This window comes from Electrona antarctica, assembly GCF_951216825.1.
Source record: "Electrona antarctica genome assembly, chromosome: 20".
NCBI classification, from domain to species: domain Eukaryota; kingdom Metazoa; phylum Chordata; class Actinopteri; order Myctophiformes; family Myctophidae; genus Electrona; species Electrona antarctica.
In genome coordinates, this window is record NC_136801.1 from 21445877 (window position 1) to 21466732 (window position 20856).

General features: G+C 41.3%; 1 protein-coding gene across 1 annotated transcript; it reads left to right on the plus strand.

The window, feature by feature from the left end:
- Positions 1–12004: 12004 nt before the first annotated feature.
- On the plus strand, positions 12005–20703 carry LOC306913205 (solute carrier family 2, facilitated glucose transporter member 9-like; the record flags this gene model as incomplete). Its single annotated transcript, XM_079489793.1, has 10 exons — positions 12005–12112; positions 13017–13176; positions 14006–14110; positions 15033–15193; positions 15295–15419; positions 15743–15888; positions 18345–18477; positions 19651–19838; positions 20192–20302; positions 20635–20703. The coding sequence occupies exons 2-10, from the start codon at positions 13033–13035 to the stop codon at positions 20701–20703; spliced, it is 1182 nt and encodes a 393-aa protein (XP_079345919.1). The 5' UTR covers positions 12005–12112; positions 13017–13032.
- Positions 20704–20856: the final 153 nt, after the last annotated feature.

The window sequence follows — 20856 nt, forward strand, 5'->3', positions numbered from 1 at the left end:
ACTATAGCCTAGATGTATTTTGGGGATGTGGAGGACTTTGGTGTTGCGCTGTTGTGAGGTGGTGAGGCCACGGTGAGTGGTGAGCGGAGATCTGCAAACTCAACATGCTGTATATATAATAATATAAATGAGGCTGACTAAATTTGCAAATAAAAGCCCATGGGCGTTTATACGGACGAGGGTGGTTATTTGGACGAGGCAATTATTACGCAAAATGGTGTCAGAACCTGGGCTGTTATTTTGTAGTGGGCGGCTATTTGAGTAAGGGCTGTTATTTTGAAATATACGGTAGTATCCATTTGAATTCGGCACGGTAATGACATGGTGTGAAAATAGGGAGGGAGAGGGGGGGGGGGGGGGGGGACTTGGTTGGTGCGTCTTGGAAAGTCTGATGAAAGCTAGGTTAGGTGCGTCTTCTCTTGAATCTATGAAAGGTTTTGTTCCCTGCGTCTGGCCCTGCATGACCTTGGGGGAAGACAACATGTGTACAGGCAGAGTCCAGAGTCCAATGTTTAGGTGTCCACTCGTGGTGAACCCAGATGTCATGTCACACATCAGAAGTGAGTAAATGACATTGACAAGGGAAGCGGTGAGAGCATTGTCTACATCAGGGGTCCTCAACTAGAAATGCTGAAGGTCCACTAATATTTTTTTAAAAGACTAAGGTCCGGTCCCATGAGCGCGACGCGGGCCGAAAAGTTTGATTAATTAATTAATTAATTTGATCAATTCATTAATTAATTTAATTAATTAATTAATTTGATTAATAAATTAAGATTAATTTGTATTATTGCTCTTGTATTGCTATTGGAGACACTGGGGGGACCTGGGGACTTCAGTGCAATGTACTTACATATGTTGCGACCTTCGGTCGCAACATATGTAAGTGTATGTAAGTACATTGCAAGGAATGAGTGCATTCGCCATGTACTTGAAGGAAGCCTAATCCAATCACTCTTAGATTTTCTCCAGTTTATCCCTGAGTTTAAGTTTACCCTATTGTTGTAGGATTTTTGGTTTATTTAGCCTTATTGGGGTTAATTCACCCCATGGCTCCATTTCAAAAAAGAAAAATGTACATGTGTTTCTCTTTTGTTTCCTGGGTCCGGTGTCTAATGGCCCATTTGGTGTCAGTGACACCTCTTTGCTTCTTGTTCCAGGTTGGTTTGGAATGTGCTAATGTGTCCCCTATTCAAAGTCTGATTTCCATTGAGTGTTGGCTTTGTCTATGTGTCTGTGGAGTTTTGGTACAAAATCAAAACAACTTGTCTAATATTTTGGCATGTTTAAACCTCCAGGAAAATCCGTGTTGAGGTTCTTGATCCACTGTCTTTCATTAAAACGTCTTTGTCCTACTGTCCAGTTGGGATTGTGTTGAAGTCCAGACACTTTTAGATCTGCAATGCCATGTGCCATGAAATGTTGGACAATCCTTGTAGTTGTCTTTTTTGCATTGTTAATATTGTACCTGTGTTGTCTCAGCCTTGCAGCTATTGTTTTACTCGTTTCTCCGACATATTGTAAGCCACATTTTTCACATGTGATTAAATAAATACAGTTGCTGGTGCTGGCTGTTATCTGTTGTTTAATCTCCAGCACGCGTTTTGTAGTTCTATTTTTAACTATTTGTTTGGGTTTGAAGTATTCTGGTCTCTGGCGTGCTGGTGTGTTGATTCCTTTTAGCTTGCTCTGTACCAGATAGTCTTTAAGATTTTTGTTTTTTCTGTAGGCTGATATAATTTTATATTCCTTTAGAAGATCATCTGTTCGGTTCTCAAAATTCCTTTTTAATCTGTTGTTGGCTAGTCTGCTCTGTGTTGAATAACTGGTTACTAGGGCTATTTTTGGGCCTTGATCCCGTACTCTTACCTCTAAGAAGGTATTGTGAGCTTTCCGTAGGAATGTGGAGGCACTGGGTAGACACTGGGGAGGCACTCGGGGAGACACTGGGGAGGCACTCAGGGAGACACTGGGGAGGCACACAGGGGGACACTGGGGGGACCTGGGGACTTCAGTGCAATGTACTTACATATGTTGCGACCGAAGGTCGCAACATATGTAAGTGTATGTAAGTACAGTACAAGGAATGAGTGCATTCGCCATGTACTTGAAGGAAGCCTAATCCAATCACTCTTAGATTTTCTCCAGTTTATCCCTGAGTTTAAGTTTACCCTATTGTTGTAGGATTTTTGGTTTATTTAGCCTTATTGGGGTTAATTCACCCCATGGCTCCATTTCAAAAAAGAAAAATTTACATTTATATTTCAAGATGTCCCTGTCATGTGTTTCTCTTTTGTTTCCTGGGCCCGGTGTCTAATGGCCCATTTGGTGACACCTCTTTGCTTCTTGTCCCAGGTTGGTTTGGTGTGTTGAAGTCCAGACACTTTTTGTGGGCAACCTAAAATATAATAATAATACTAATAATGTGCTGCGGGGGGGGGGGGGGGGGGGGGGGGTGCGATGCGATGTGAAATGATGCGTAGCGCTTCATTGTACCAAATGCGTCTTTGAACTGTACCTAAGCGATCTGAAAGTAAAATATTCAATCAATTGGCATGTTTCACTTTCAATCATTCTGTATCTGTGTATCTGTAGGACTGCAGCCTGCAGGCTATCAGAAATGACTTTGGACAGATGGAAAAAACTTTAGTTAAACTTGCAGAGTGACAGATTACTTTACCTGGGTTACATCTGTGGTGTATTTTGACACCCAACTAACCCTAAACTCACCAAAGTAGAGAGATAAATGAACACTCTAGACTAAAGCAAACTGTAGTCATCAGATCGAAGAGAAACAGGCAGAGAGGTGAACTGGAATCCCTCAGAGTAGTATTTATTGCAGAAGTACAAATACAACAGAGTCTAGAACAGAGCTTCCCCTCAGACCCTGAGCATGGAGCCCAGGGCCCCTTATGACTGACCACCGCGGCCAGCCCAGACTAGTGATTCTTACATTGACAACATGACAAGATATAGTACAGAATTGAATTCAGAGGTGGAGTCAAGATTTACATATATCTCAACAAATGGCCTTTGGTTAGCAGATGGCTGTCTCACTGTGTGTTTTGATTCACACCTAAGAACGAGCTTCAAACAGTATAGAACAAAGCCTAGCCACAGGTACTTCCCTGAGAAATCCTGAAGTGATTGCTTCTCAGACTCCAAACTCTTCTGACCAGACAGTGTGTCTGCACTTCTCAAATTAGCAGTCAAATAAACAGTGACCTAAATGTATAGTATAATTATTGACAGAATATTGCAAATATGGCTATGGACTATATTTTACGAGACCACATTCCCCCCTTTAGACCGTGAGCCAGGGGGGTTGGTCGGTACCATCGGGCCGACTAAGGCTCATAGTGATTTTTGTGAAGGTATACATGTCTAGAGTTAGAAAATATGTGATAGCATTGCACCAGTGGTAGCTTTATCAGTGCTATCATGCATTTTATTTTATAACACTAGGCGAAAATGACATGGTCAATATGAAAAACATATAGTAATACACCGCCAAAAAAAATGATGAGAAAAGGTTTTTCCAATTGGTTCTGGTACATCTAGACATGCTTAAGAATATACTGAAAATCTAGGAGGAATATATACATATGTTCCGGAAAGGCGCCATTTTCAAGATGTAATCCAATATGGCTGCCAGGAGCTTAAAATGGCTACATAAAACTAGTACTAATTAATCATCATTTGGGGTTTTAGGGCTAAAGGAATGTGGCTGAATCAGTGAAAGTGAAATTATCATCAGGTAATTATGTATTGCCAAATCCAAGATGGTGTCCATACCAAACCCAAAGTGATGTTCTATTGTTGAATAGAGGAAAGAAGCACTGCCGTGGTCCTTGTAATGATGATGGATACTGCATTTGGTCATGATGAGGCAGGCATCATTATGTCCCTGATGCAGGGTGATACGCATGCTCAGTGAATAAACTGATGTGCTTGTCTTGTTGGTGTATTGGGGTGTATCGGGTGGACCTATAGTATAAAGTACAGAGCATTAGAATGGGACAGTCCTGTGCAACCTCATATCCAAGTGGAATGTGGCAGACCACCAAGCTCAACTTGAAAGTTAATTTGGCTGATGTCACACAATTTGGATGGGACATCCACATTTTGCTAAGGGTGATCTGACACCTGATGAAATGTTCAAGCTACAAATGAGAAATGTTGATAAAGAGGATTTTAACGATGAGGTAGACCAGGATTTGGGAAAGATAATGCTGCCAGTCAGGAGGGCTAGGGCCATGTGGTGGGTTGATTTTATGATCCTGATTATGAGTTGAAGCTTACAGATATTGAATGTAGTTGCAAAAGATAAATATTATCATAGTGTGTTAAAGGAGCATTCAGTGATTTGGAAAAAAAACCTGGTCCGCCCCGGTAACAAGATGTTCACATGCACGCACTACAGTGGGGGGACACGCGACAGGCCAACAGCACGCGCACTAAGGCCCGCCCCGCTCGATCCTGATTGGAGGAAGGACCCTCTCATCCTGATTGGATGAAGGCTTTGCCACCCAAAGCCCAAACTGAAACTAGGGGTTTTTGACCCCAGGGGCTCACTGGGGACAGGGAGGAACTTCTTATATGGTCAGCACACTTTATAGTAGGGAGGATTATCCAAAAAATAAGAAAAAATAAGTGATATTTGAATTAAGTGAAATCACTGAATATACCTTTAACTCATCCATCGCCACTAGGGGGCGCCAAAAGGCCCTGACCGCCACTATATATCTTTTATTTTATTTTATATATATATATTTTTTTTTTTTTTTAAAGTCTAAAAAAAAATAATAAAAAAAAGTTTTTTTTTTTTTTTTTTTTTTTTACCATGTTATAAAACACGAAAAACACGTCCTTGGCGCTCCAGGACATCATGAAAAAGAAGTTAAATAAGTCCTTGGCGATGGTTAAGGCTCATTCATAGTCTGGATTTCCAGTGGTGGGGTGACCACCGCTCCGGTGGTGAGGTGACCACCGGAGCTGAAATAATGTTGAGCGGTGGTGAGTAAAAACAGAGAGAAGGGCTGGGGCGGTGGCGGTGGTTTTGTCTTCACCGCGGCTTGTGACATTATGTTGTAGTTCGGTGGTCACCTCACCACCGAAAATCCAGACTATGAATGAGCCTTTATACTATTATTACAAATACCAGTTCTTGTGATGTTTTTGACAGGTTTTTTTAAGTGAATCATGAACGCTCATCAAGTTGTTTCTATTTGTTGTTCTCCCATAGGTCAAATTTAGCCTTGACCTGACCTCAACATGTGAAATTGACCTGATATTTAAAAAAATAGCTTCAGGAATGCATCTTACTTATACAACAGAAAAGTGGCATTAACCCTTTCGGGAGCGTTCCTCCGTTAACATCCTCTGTGTTATACACACCGACACTCTACACTCTTTGCGCAGTGAAATCCTTACAAAAAAAACACTGCAACTGGCGTACAGTACAGTACAGTACAGTACAGTACAGTACAGTACAGTACAGTACAGTACAGTACAGTACAGTACAGTACAGTACAGAACCGTAGAGTAGAGTAGAGTAGAGTACCATGCAGTAGAGTACAGTACTGTACAGTAGAGTACAGTACCATACAGTAGAGTACAGTAGAGTACAGAGGAGCACAGTACAGTACAGTACAGTACAGTACAGAACCGTAGAGTAGAGTACCATGCAGTAGAGTACAGTACTGTACAGTAGAGTACAGTACCATACAGTAGAGTACAGTAGAGTACAGAGGAGCACAGTACAGTACAGTACAGTACAGTACAGTACAGTACAGTACAGTACAGTACAGTACAGTACAGTACAGTACAGTACAGAACCGTAGAGTAGAGTAGAGTACCATGCAGTAGAGTACAGTACTGTACAGTAGAGTACAGTACCATACAGTAGAGTACAGTAGAGTACAGAGGAGCACAGTACAGTACAGTACAGTACAGTACAGTACAGTACAGTACAGTACAGTACAGTACAGTACAGTACAGTACAGAACCGTAGAGTAGAGTAGAGTAGAGTACCATGCAGTAGAGTACAGTACTGTACAGTAGAGTACAGTACCATACAGTAGAGTACAGTAGAGTACAGAGGAGCACAGTACAGTACAGTACAGTACAGTACAGTACAGTACAGTACAGTACAGTACAGTACAGTACAGTACAGTACAGTACAGTACCATACAGTAGAGTACAGTAGAGTACAGTACAGTACAGTACAGTAGAGTACCATACAGTAGAGTGCAGTGCAGTGCAGTGCAGTACAGTACAGTACAGTACAGTACAGTACAGTACAGTACAGTACAGTACAGTACAGTACAGTACAGTACAGTAGCGCAGATCAGTAGAGTACAGTACAGTAGAGCAGTACAGTAGAGCAGTACAGTACAGTACAGAAGAGTACAGCATGAGTATGCCCCCCTTGGCGACATGTGCAAGCTAGGATGAGCTGGCCGAAGGCCCGTGAAATTATAGTTCTATACATACAGTATGAAAATGCAATGAGCTAAAATTGTTCTATGTCCCCAAATACAAATCAAAACAAACAAAAAACAACATTATTAGGTTTAGTATTGAACAGACTAAAAGGTAATATTAAGGTACTGTATGTATTGGTGAACGGAAAGTTATCGTATGCATTACTTACACTGTACACTTGCACTATATTTAGGTTATTGAATTTCATAAAAGATAAAACATTTCCTTAGAATTTAGTTTATTGAATTTCATAAAACATTTCCTTAGAATTTATGTTAGGAACCTTTGTGCTACATCTTTCATGAAAACAGAAGTACGTCTCATGTTGTCTCTCCTGTAATAGATAATTACAATATTTCTAGATATGCTAATTTTAACAACTTTTCAGAGAAATATATTGTCTGAGCTGTATCCCAACCATTCTTCAAAGATAAATGATCAATAATGAGAGAGAACCATCAGTTTGAAGTAGAATACTTCATTCGGATTTTGAAAATTGTGTTTTGGCATGTGGTTATAAACGGAGTGATAACACACAGAAAGCTACCACCACTGCAATGCTATCACATATTTTCTAATTCTAGACATGTATACCTTCCCAAAAATCACTATGAGGCTTAGTCGGCCCAATGGTACCGATGACCCCAGATTTGGGGTCCTGGCTCACGGCCTACTTATGACAATCACAAGATTGGCATACAAAAAAATACATATAGTCCATATTCAACTGTAGTACGCCCCCCTTTGACTCCATCACAGCCTACCGAACATCAGGAAAAACAACAACAAATGACAACATTACACAAAGTTCCCAAAATGATTACAACTGGTTCAAATTACATGTTTACGTTCTTCTAAATGATTCTTCTTCTACTTACAATTTCATCAATGTACACCTAGCATCACTTTTCGACACATTAAAACACTCACAATACCGCTATCTGTAACTTTAAATCATTTTTTAAACGAATTTCACATAACCTTATCGATCAATGATAGAAATGAAACTTTACACATACTGACATTAAATGATTCCCGTTACAGTAAGTTACAAATACAATTTCGTATCAGTGGAGAATTCATAAATGATTTCCATTACAGTAAGTTACAAATACAATTTCGTATCAGTGGAGAATTCTCTTTGCGTTATTTCAAACTCTTATGGCTAAAAATGTTACAGCTCCTTCAAAGGCTTGGTAAGCGCGATGCGGGGAAGGGAGGGAACAGACAGTTGTCTCGGTAAGCAATTCCGATCCCAGCCAGAGGCCACCTCCTGCTTCAAGTCCCTGACTTACCTCACAGTTCAACTTAACCAGGGTACGGGTTACTCCCTTAACTTAACTGCAGTTCCCCAACCAGCCAGGGGGCTGAGAACGCTAACTCCCTCACGTTTAAAGGCAAAAGCATTTTAAACCCTAGAGAACCACAAAGAGTCAAATTAAACCCTCTTTAAACACTGTCGGCACTACACGACTGCCAATTGCCCTGCAATTTAATCACTATCCTGACTTTAAACACTGTCGGCACTAAACGGCTGCCAATCGCCCTGTAATTAAACACTAGACACACTTTTTGAATACAGATAAAGACTAAATGAATCTCTCCATCCGTTATTAATAAACTTCTTATAATGTCGCACTTTTCATTGTCTCACCTCATGTCCGTACAGCCATGCTTGGGTCAAACAGAAGCTGCATGAAAGTTGCTGTTGAACTCGCGCACCGCCGTCGCTCTGCTTCCATTGTCCCATCCAACACAGCACCCATTCTCCCCCCTTCCAGACATTATATGAATATGAAACATCACATAAATGACTGGAAAGAAAAACATGAACGCATGTGTAGCTACAGGCCTCGTCGAAACAAAGAAACGCCGCAAAACGAGCTTGCAGATCCGCTGCTTCTGAAGAATGAAATGAACGTGGTCGCCGTTCGTCCGTGACCACCTCCGCTGATGAATTGAGCCATGCGCTGATCGCTCCCCGCTCGCCGTCCCCCGCGCCGAGTTGATGATCGAAGGCCCCTCCGTGTGGCTGTCCGCTCCGTCGAATGCACCGCTGCCCTCCGGCCGGCTGAAAAGTGACGCACGTCGCCGCTGCGCAACACTCCTCATCGGTGGTCCGCCGTCATCATCATCGGTCCGCTGCTCGGTGAAGGCCTTGAAGATCAATCGCCTCCCACGGGTTGGAGATCCGCTGCTCCCCGCCGAGACGTGAAGAGAAGCACGTTTCCCGTCGACGCGTCCGTCGCCGAGTCCAGGTCTGCACTCCGCCGTCCGTCGGAGATCCGGAGCGCACCGCTTGCGCCGTTTTCCCCCATCTTCGCCGAAGAGAAGACCACTTCTTCTCGCTGTAGACGAACGCCGTGTCGCCGAAAAAACAAACAAACCACCGCTTGCCGAAAAACAGACCAACCTCCAACCGCCAAAATTAGACTGAATTTGTCCAAAAGTCCCCGCTGGTTCTCTTCTGCCTGGCGCTGTCGCACCAAAGACACCGGGTTTCGGTCAACATCTATGTGGTGTATTTTGACACCCAACTAACCCTAAACTCACCAAAGTAGAGAGATAAATGAACACTCTAGACTAAAGCAAACTGTAGTCATCAGATCGAAGAGAAACAGGCAGAGAGGTGAACTGGAATCCCTCAGAGTAGTATTTATTGCAGAAGTACAAATACAACAGAGTCTAGAACAGAGCTTCCCCTCAGACCCTGAGCATGGAGCCCAGGGCCCCTTATGACTGACCACCGCGGCCAGCCCAGACTAGTGATTCTTACATTGACAACATGACAAGATATAGTACAGAATTGAATTCAGAGGTGGAGTCAAGATTTACATACATCTCAACAAATGGCCTTTGGTTAGCAGATGGCTGTCTCACTGTGTGTTTTGATTCACACCTAAGAACGAGCTTCAAACAGTATAGAACAAAGCCTAGCCACAGGTACTTCCCTGAGAAATCCTGAAGTGATTGCTTCTCAGACTCCAAACTCTTCTGACCAGACAGTGTGTCTGCACTTCTCAAATTAGCAGTCAAATAAACAGTGACCTAAATGTATAGTATAATTATTGACAGAATATTGCAAATATGGCTATGGACTATATTTTACGAGACCACACATCTTCTGATAGTGCTGACATGACATAATAATCCCATCTAGTGTTTCATTAGCGTGACGGAACGTGACAGAATAGGCTACAGCTGAGCTATGTTGTGCTGCTGACAGGCAGCGCATGAACACAAACACACACGTTGAAACAAGGTGGTAAAAATACCAAGAAGGAGTGGACAGTGATGTCACTGTTATGCAACACGGAAGTAGTATGGACTTGAAGCTGTTTATAAACCAGCAGTCAGTGACATCACTGACGAATCCTTGGTGTTATGTTACTCTTCCTGCGACCGATAGCCCCTGAAACCAGGCTTTCACCGTCGTCCTGACTCTTTTATTTCTCTTTTTCTTCCCCTTCATGGGCCCCATGGGGGCGCTGGGCCCTGCACCGTCGATATTTACGCCACTGGATCTGTCTCAGAGACCCAAACTTGAAGACATTAGTAATTCATTGCTTGAACAACTGTGAAAACAAGATAAACTCACAACACCTCACATCATGACGAGTTTGAAGAGCTGCTATTTTCATTATTCTTTTGAACATTTCTGGAAAATCTTTTGAAAAATCTTTGATTTTAACTATCGCATTATGAAACTTGCAAATGACGCTCATTTACAAACGACAGGAGCTGTGTGGTTGTAGTTTGACACTTCAATCAGGTTGTGGTCAGGGTCACGGACGTACAGTGAGGTGATGGCTCCCACAGCTCCACTCATTTCAACTGGACCTTCCTCTATATGCACCCCGCAATCCTGAAGACAAGAATGTGGTGCAGCGCTTAATCAAACTAATTGACAATAAAAATTATCGATAATAAATGAATCAATACTTTTTCGAAGGCATTTGTTTAAAGGGATCCATGTGATATGTCTTTGTTAAAATAGTGTTAAAAATACCTAAAAATACCTTATATTCCCATAGTAATTTATATCGTGTTTGTTCAGTAACAGAGGTCTCTCCATCTCTCTAAAAACCTAATGAAATGAAAGGGCATTGTTCTGAAACCCAGGGTCATCACAGACACATTTTTATGGGTCACACAAATAACCTTTTATGAAAGGGCATTGTTCTGAAACCCAGGGTCATCACAGACACATTTTTATGGGTCACACAAATAACCTTTTTTATTTTGTGTGTTTACATCACACATTTTTCAAAAGCTTTGGGATAAAGGAGCATTCAGTGATTTGGGTGATTTGGAAAACCCCCCGGTCCGTCCCGGTAACAAGATGTGCACATGCATGCACTACAGTGGGGGGACACATGACAGGCCAACAGCACACACACCAAGGCCCACCCCGCTCGATCATGATTGGCGGAATGCCCCTCTCTATCCTGATTGGATGAAGGCTGGGCCACCTAGCCAAAAACAAAACCTAAGGTTTTTTGACCCCCAGGGGTTAACTGGGGACAGGGAGGAATTAACTCCTTATATGGTCAGCACACTCTATAGTAGGAAGGATTATCACAACCAAACAAAAAAAGTGAAAGTGAAATCACTGAATATACCTTTAAGTAGGTACATGTGGTGATACAGTGTTGACCAAAGTTGTATAAGCTACTGTAGTCACTATTCATTGATTCACCAAAATAACAAAATCCATTTGAAAATATATATCACTGTTCTCAGGTCGAATATTGATATGCGATTAAAATGTGATTAATTTAGATTAATGAATTACAAGCCTCTAATTCGATTAACATATTTAACCCAGCCCTATTTTTCACCTGGGAGCATTTTGATTAAATCAGTGTATTTTCTCTATCTACAGAAGAAACATGAAGCCAAACAAATAATGTACTGCATGTATTGTATTTCTATTACAATAGGAATACAGTTATTAATTTCGCAATTTGAGTGGTGCTTTTTTTTACTTTTTTTCCCCGGGACTGTATAAATTTACTTTGGGACGGTTCAAATTGTATTTTGGGACGGTTCCGGGACATTGGTGAAAAAATCACACCCGTGTGAACCGAGTGGTGTAAGGTCTTATATAGCCTGTCTGACGTAATGAAATCATGTCTGACGTAATGAAATCACACCCGGGTGAACAGGGTGAACATAGCAACCATGCTAATTTTTTCTGCACAGAAAAAAAACCCTGTTCACCCGGGTGAACAGGGTGAACATAGCAACCATGCTCATTTTTTCTGCACAGACTAACAAAGCCAGTTGTAGGAGTGGTTTACACCACTCAAAAAAAGTTAGTCTGGAGCCCTGATGGGGCCACGACCTACATGTCCTTTGTGAATGTGTGATCTAAATAAGGGCACCAAAACTGTGCCCTTATTTAGATATGTTGAAAAAAAAACAGGTATAGTTTTAAGGTCTTCATATCTGTCATCGTCCCATATCAGCACCCCATTCATTCAACATCCATCCCAGTGCATGTATATAATGGCATGTTTCATGTACATTTGCAACATTGTAGGTGAGGTGACCGGCCGCTATATTCTTTTTCTTTTTTTTTCTTTCTTTTTTCTCCTTGTGGTTATTTCCAAGCTTTTTGTGGGTGAGTTCATTATTCATTACTTTTATTTTTATTTAATTATTAATAATTATTTTTTAAAATCATTTCAATGTACTTTTTTAATCACAGGGCTAATTTTTAGGATAATGGATTATACTCTAGCCAAAATATAGTCATACATTAATTTAGGAAAAATACTGCAGCACATGGATCAACCTAAAAGCAGTCATTTAAGAAGTAATCATTTGTTTAAGTAATAAAGTAAGTACTGTACAAGTTCGGTATTCACAATTTACTTGAGTAAAAGTATAAAATAATTGACATCAAGATGTACTTAAAGTAGGCTACCAAAGTAAAAGTACAGAGTTTGTATATTGTCTATTTTCAAACTGCCAAAGTGGTTTTGTAACAATAGAAACTAACTATTGTTACACCACCACTGCTACCCAGGGCTGGGATGCTGCATTCTTATTGAATTCTTTCAAGCCAATATTAAACATTTTAAAGGCAATTACAGGACAGTAAAACCCAAAACTCTGTTTGATGTAAATGTCACATGACTCAGAAGACCATTTCTAATTTGGTGAATTGAAAAGTAATGTTTCTGCAACAAACAATGGCATTCGTAGAATCTGTGGCACCAATATGGGTGGAAGTGAAATCACTTTTGTCTCTGTCTCTGTGCATGCAATGTTAGAAGCTGATTGTTCCAGTAGTGTCCGGGATTAGCTGCACAAAGACACACACGGACAGGGGTGGAAACATAGACATAATTAAACATACATGAACTGTACATATAAGCATGTTATTAGTTGCACTGTGTACATGTTGATGTGTGTGATATGCAGTTTGCGAGAAAGTGCTATATAAGCAGAACCTTTACTGTAAGGTAAAGCAGACACAATCTCAGATATAGGCATGTAACTAATGCCACAAATTATGTCAGTCTTGTTTTAGAAAAGATGGAAGAAAACAATAATGTAGTGGACATGAACCAAATGGAGACCCAAACTGAACCAAACAGCATAAACCAAATGGAGGTCAAGATCCAAACTGACCAGAGCACCATACAGATTTCAGACAACTCCAGAGAGGCTGCAGAAAAGGTACAGATTCTGGCAGATTCTTTTCTTTTTATCCCACAATTTTGTAACCCATTTCTTCACCCGGTGCTGATTTGCCTAAACTGTAGTCCTGGCCTGGGCTCACCTGACGGGGTGGAAGGAACACCAGTTCCTTTCCCTTCCATCAGGCGCCCTGGCTGATTAGGTGGAGGCAGAATAGAGACCAGATTTATTGCATGTTTTTTGCGAGGGTACCTAGGGGACACGGAGAGACCATGCAAACTCCCCACAGCCCTTTCGCCAACCCCACCTATGGTATTGGCGCTGATGACGTGGAGGAGAGAACACGCCCACCATGACCCGCAGCGTCCCCAGTGGGAATCAAACCCTGGACCATTCTAGCTGTGAGGCGGGCGACTGCGCCACCGTGCCCCTTACAGTATCCTGACTTGAACCCCTTAAAAAATCTCTAGTGGTAATTGAAGAAACCGGTTGCAAAACTCAAACACAGGAATAATAATGACCTGAAGTCATTGTACATCAACGTAGGACTAGGATTCCTCAGGGTTGTGGCCAGAAGCTGATGTCTGGCTCTGCATCATGTTTGCAGCAGGTCATACAATGCTCTAAGTGCTAAAAAGGATTTAAAAAAATAATAATGTTTAGACTGCAGTAGTCATTGAATGTGGCATTTCTGTTGAATTTGTTTCATTTGTTTGATCTCCATGTGTTATTATTTTTTTCCAAATTAATTTAAAGGTGCTTGATAAAACAACAAACAAACCACGGAATTCTTGGGAAAAAGGTTTCCACTAGTAACGTCACGTTAGTCAATAAGCTTAACATGCCTGACCACTGGTGTGTCTCCTAGAAGCAGAACCACACAGTAACTCTGTGGGTGGCAGCCTTCATTTCTACCATGGGCTCAGCATTTCTCAGCGGTTATTACCTCACAGTGGTCGCCAGTTCATCTAAGGTGAGCCTATGTTTTTTATTATTATTTCCTGCATGGATTCTACCTACCATGTAGTTGGTTTAAAACGTAGGACACACTGTCACACACAGGACTATACTTGCTGGAGTAATCCACAACATAATGGCCAGAATCCAAATGCCTCTGCAATCGTGGGGTTGCAGGTAGCAAGCTATAGCCCCATATGTGACTTCAGTCCCTACGCTCATTCTGTAGCTCTGAGATGAAGTCACACCGGGAAAGCCTTCAGCCGCGTTGCAGAAACGGTGCATGGTTTCCACTGTGAACGTTGCTTACCCTTTTCTGCACATCAAAAAGTAAAGGTCTGTACAGGAGCTAAACTAATTTTACTTTACAGGCGCACAAGAAAATCCAAATTTCAGGTTGAAACGAGCGTTTAGACTGCGTATTTAGTCAGCCGGTTCCATGTTTTTCAAGGAAGTTGAAAAGCATTAGCGCCTCCCCGACGCCTCTCCTGGTCGAATGTGGAATTAGATTTTCCAACTGCCTTCAGTTCAGTCGACATGCACATGCACAACTTCCTTGAAAAACATGGAAGCGGCTGACTAAACAAGTGATTTAAACACTCGTTTCAACTGGTAACTTGGATTTTCTTGTCTGTAAAGTTAAATTGGATGTATGGGTTGTCAAGGCCAGAACGTATGTTTATGGCGTTCCTGCATAACATCCGGGTTTGATGATGATGTCACGTGCATAACCTCTATTACACACATAAAAACGTTTCCTGTGTCCTAAACATCATTAAAATAAGCTCTGGTTGCAAAATGGGTGAAGTGGCCCTTTAAAGGCTATGCGTAGTAGCAGCCACAGCCCTGCATAGCCGAGATGGACAGTGGTGTACTTCTGTGATGACTTGTAGATGTCTTATATGTTGTCGATTTGATTAAGTTTTCTCTTGTTGCAGTATGTACATGAGTTCTATAATACCACCTGGATAGAACGATATGGAGAGCACATTGGAGCTGACACTATAACCCTAATCTGGTCCATAACGGTCTCTATATACTGTATCGGAGGTGCAACTGGAACTATCATTGGCTCTGTATTAGTCGAACGCCTTGGAAGGTACTGCACACGATCCATTAATGCTCATTATTGGATGGTGAACATCTCTCTCTCTCGATCCAGTTCTAATGCCATACAATGTTGTTTCCCTTTCTATTCAGGAGGAACACCTTGTTGGTAAATAATTGCGTCACCCTGGCAGCTGTTCTGTTTATGGGTGTGTCTGAGAGGGCAGGTTCTTTCGAGATGCTCGCCATTGGTCGTTTTATCTCGGGGCTAAGTACAGGTGAGTGTATACCTACCACCCACCTGCATTTATTGGATCTGAACTGCAACAAACCCTGGGAGCACATCCTCCACTAAACACATTCCCCTGCCTTTATACTTCATCCGTGGCTACAGTAACATGATCAGTGCCAGTTGGCTTAGGAAGTCAATCCCCAGATATTTTTCACATTTTGTAAATTCATAATCTCATATCCACTGTCCCATATCCCGGACATATGTGGGCCTCTTGGCTGCTTTTTACAAATGATATAGTGTCCTTTACATCACGATGACATTGACGATGATGATGATGATTTTATCGTATGTCATTATGCATTTCAGGTACTTCAAACATTGCCATAATGATGTACCTGATTGAGATTTCTCCAAAACATATACGGGGTTCTGTTTGTTTGACACGGCCCATCATTATTGATTTGGGCATAGTCCTTGGACAGGTGCTGGGCCTTCCAGAGATCCTTGGGCAGGTCAGTGTTGTGAGGGATTGGTACATTTGAAGCAGTGCCATGCACTGCTTCCAATTTTGAGGGGCAAGGTGTTCAAGTGAAAAAAGGGCACCTTGTGCGGAGCGTGGAACCTCCGGCTGGTTTCACCTGCAACACCGTGAGATTGATAGATTTTGGGGCATAAATAATATATTTGCAGCTTTTAAATACATAATTGGTCGATGTCTCCATGTGCCACATACTGTACTCTGTACAAAACAAAAATGAAACTTTCTGTCCAGAGGGCAAAAGAGCAGGTGCTCTTACACTACCTTGTGTCTATCTGTGCACAACCCTGACTGGAAGCATAATAGGTATAGGTAAGCTAAGGTAAATGTATTTATAAAGCACCTTTGAAAACATATGTTTGTGCTGTATAATAAATAAAATGAATAAAGCAAGAACATCATAGATCTAAAATAACCTACAACATTACGTGTTACAGAGCAGCAATAAAATATAAATACACAGTACATAGATATTATAAACAATATTACAAACCAAAATGTTTGTGAAACAAATGGGTTTTTAGCAGCTTTTTAAATGAATCGACTGACTCTGCCCTCCTTAGGGACAGAGGTCATTCTATAGAGTAGGGTTTACGAACGAACACAAAAACGATCAATCACCTTTTGTTCTCAGCTTCGTTTTAGGAACATTGAGAAGGTCCCTGCCTGAAGACCTAAGTGATCTCACGTTGACCTTGGGGGACAGTAGTTCAGTTAAATAAAGTGGGGTCAGTCCATGAAGAGCTTTATAAGTGATTAACATATTTTTTAAAACAATTCTGCAGTCTGTTGGAAGCCAATGTAAAGCAGCATGCACTGGAGTGATATGAGACCTTCTAAAAGTATTTGTTATTAAGTCTAGCAGCCACATTTTCAACCACCTGGAGGCGGTGAATTGAGGAGCGACTCAGGGTAGTAAATAAAAAATAATATGCATTAATTGAAAAGTCATGAAGTAGCTATTTATTTATGTTTCAGACTGAAATGAGAGTTATGTGCGTGTAAAGGTTAGTCACTCACCATGCAACTCCTTGGGTCCAAACGGTTGCAAGGAGTTAACACTAAAACCGTCTTGTCCCTTTGGTGTGGTTTGGGCCATTGAATTCCATGTGTTGAATCACTAGGGTCAACGTTGGTCAACGTGCAACAAGACATATCACACTGCAGGGACAACGCTAAAACCGTCTTGACCCTTTGGTGTGGTTAGGGCTTAACGGTCATACGAAGCAGATGCCATGTGTTTTATTTTATTTCAGTCAGACAACTCACAATTATATTTAACCAATATTTATTACAAAATGAGAATACAAGTGTGCATATGGTATTGATCTTGGCGTTCGGCTCTGCTGCATTTTCTCCCTGCTCGGCACGATTAAACACCATCATAAAACATCAAGAGAAGGGAGATAGATACAATAGAAAACCCCATGGGGAACATAAATAACAGAGCCCACCGGTGGTGCTGGGAGCAAACATCACAACAACCAAGGAAGCTCTGAGAAGGAAGTGAAGTGGTCACGTGACTGGGCTGCGCCATGACACTTTCATGGGAGCCAAACTACCCGGAAGTTTGGCAGAATGCACTGGAGTCAAAAGAGAGCTCAGTGACCAGCTCATGAACAAACATTATTTATGAACAATTGAGACCTTTTGTAAAGTAATCACTTCTGGAAAATAACAGAAGACATGTAACACATTATTGTCTGCTGTGTTGTTATTCGATGTGTAGGCCTACGCTGTGTAATTTTTATAGAGGTATGGTATCTAAAGAGCACGAAGTACCTTTCTGAACGCACCAAGTATCGCAAGACTTCCCACCATTTCCTGTCTGGCAGCCAAATCTCGCGATACTTACGGAGCCAGAAACAATACCTGCTGCTGTTTAGATCCTCAGATAAAATTATATACTGTGCACTCTGTGCACATCGAAAAGTAAGTGATTAGAAAACAACCTGTGATATGTCTTCTGTTATGTATTTTCCAGAAGTGATTACTTTACAAAAGGTCTCAATTGTTCATGAATAATGTTTGTTATGAGCTGGTCCAGCCAGCTCCATTCACTGCAATGTATTCATTGCACTTCCGGTGTGAGTTTGGCTCCCATGAAAGTGTCCATGAAAGTGTCATGGCGCAGCCCAGTCACGTGACCACTTCCCTTCCTTCTCAGAGCTTCCTTGGACGAAGGCAGGAAGAGCATGCAGTCTAGTGAGCTTAAGTAGCCCGCCCAATTGGTCACATTAGCGAATGACGTGTGGGTATTGCACACACTTGTACACCCACATAGTAATGTAGCATATTAACCTCTTGAGTATATGTATGCGCCCTTGAGCACGGCATGAAACCCCTCGAGTATATCTGACTGAACTAACTCCGCAAGCTATGTATCATTTAATTAAATGTACCTCAATTTTGTTTTGTTTTTGGCTATAGGAGTCCAGGTGGATCTACCTGTATGTTTTGATCTTACTGCCTGCTGTTCTGCAGCTGTTGTTGCTTCCCATCTTTCCTGAAAGCCCTCGATATCTGCTGATTCAAAAGAACGATGAGGCTGGAGCTAAGAAAGGTTGTTCAGAGTCAGACTGTATGATGGAAGCATTTGAAAATATATTAAAATATAAATATATTAAAATGATATTAAATCATCAAAATATATTAAAGTACTATGGCAATTATACTGATTTCAACATGAAATTTCACAAAAACCTAAAAACAGATATTATGGGGAGGCAAAATTGTCCCAATCGGCCAATTCCTGAGACATGTGAGAATGGTCCAGTGTCCCATGGTGGGAGTATGGGATTTTATTTACCCTCTATATCACTGCCTATGGACCGATTCCGTAACGGGTCTCATGGTACTTTATACCTCATACTTTAATGCTTAGTATGACTTGAGGTATAAAGTACAGCAGCCTTGTGTTCCTTATAGACATTTCAAAAAGTATTTATTTAAAGACGTTTACGCCGCGGAAAAAGCCAACTCGAGTCGTGACAACTCATGACAACAAACACCATTTTTTGGGCCGAACAAATAATTAGAAAGAAGAAAAAAACGGTAGGTTACAACACTTTTTTTTGTTGTTTTTCTTCTTTGTAATTATTTGTTTGGTCCAAAATATTGTGTTTGTTGTCATGAGTTGTCACGACTCGAGTTGGCTTTGTCCACGGCGTAACCGTCTTTAAATAAATACTAATAGAAATGTCTATGGGAAAAATGCATTGGGGGCGGGACTGCGACGCTCTATATGGCTCTGGTCTCAGCCACCGCGGTAGATATTTTGACATTCCGTTATTTATTTATTTTTATGTTGCCACTGCTGTTGGAGCAGCCATAAACTACACAGGTTCATCCCGATGTTCTGGGCATCTTTGTAATGTTAGTGTTAGTAAAAAGTAGGTAAAATAGGCAGACTAACATCAGTCACTTTTCCATTCACTGTAGTAGAAGCTTGGTGCGGGGAAACCGCAGATGTGTCGTCTCCGCCTACAGGAAATACGTAGGCTGCGACCATGAGACCCGTTACGGAATCGCTCCATAGAAAAACAAGCGTGTGGGCAGTCTATGTCTATGAGGTCATTGAGCATCAAAGCTACCCAAGGACCCACCCACCTCAGACATCAGCAACATTATGAAAAGCACATAAACATAATTGTCCGGGTGAAAATCATCCGTGTTTTAGTGTTCCAGGGTTAAATTCATTCCTGACGGATGGCTTCACATTATGTGTGTGTCGCAGCACTCCAGATGTTCCGAAGGGAGGAAGATGTGTCTGAGGAATTGGAGGAGATCAAGGCTGAGGAGCAACACGAGAGAGACGTCAAGACTGTCTCTGTCAATAAGATCCTCAGAAACCCACATGTTCGCTGGCAGATCATTGTTACCTGCTTCATCGCATTCTCCGAATATTTCTGTGGGACAAATGCTGTATGGTAACATTGTTGTACATCATATTATCACTGTCAGGAATAAACCTCGTATCTCCATAGTTCAGTCAATTAAAAATTTGAATATTTTCACCTACTGTATACCAGGTTTAAAGTGGTTAACTGTGTGGGTTTTTAGAAATATTGAACTAATGAAAGATATTAACAAGCTTGTGAATATACAGTATAGCCTACCTACATTGGATCTGTTACTATTTCATCATTTATCAATTTAAATGTTTTAATTTCATACAGTTTTGCATAACCAGGTTTCTTCCCGACAGCAACAAATCCATAGTCACCATATTGATGTATAATATGCATGTGTTTTCTGTCTTTTTCTTGTCTTTACAGCTGTATTACTACAGTAACAGGCTGTTCACAGCTCTGGGCTTTGATGTTGAATTGATACCCTATGTTGCCCTTAGCTTAGGTGCTATAGAGCTTATAACTATCACGATTGTGGTAAGTACGATAATTTTATTTTATTTAAAGGATAAGGCAGTTTTTCAATATTTGGGTCCACCAGCGTAATCCACAGTTGTCAAAACTTTACAATGGCTAAATATACAAGCTGTATTGCATTAAAGATCATGCTATATCAATTCATGTGATTGTCTACTGACAACTTTGGTTGCATACTGTCGTAAACTTAGACCATAATTTGCATGTAATGACTGTATGTTTTGATATTGCATGTACTAAGTTATTTAAATGTCACCGTACTTATAACAAAGCACCACTCAGGTTCAGATCAGGGAGAATGTTCCTCCCAATCATGCCCCTCCGCCCAGTAGGACTATGGAGTTCCTAACCGGAGTGATTCTCAGTTCCTTAGAGAGGCGGGTGGTGAAATTCATGGTTAGATCGAGAGACATGGCTTGTGTTATGGCTCAGCTAAGTTCAGCTAATCAAGGCCTACATGTGACATAAAGAGCTGGACCTGGTCACAAATGTTGAACAACTTTAATTTAAATCATCCATTGATGCTGACAACTCTTTGCTTGATGCTATTAGTT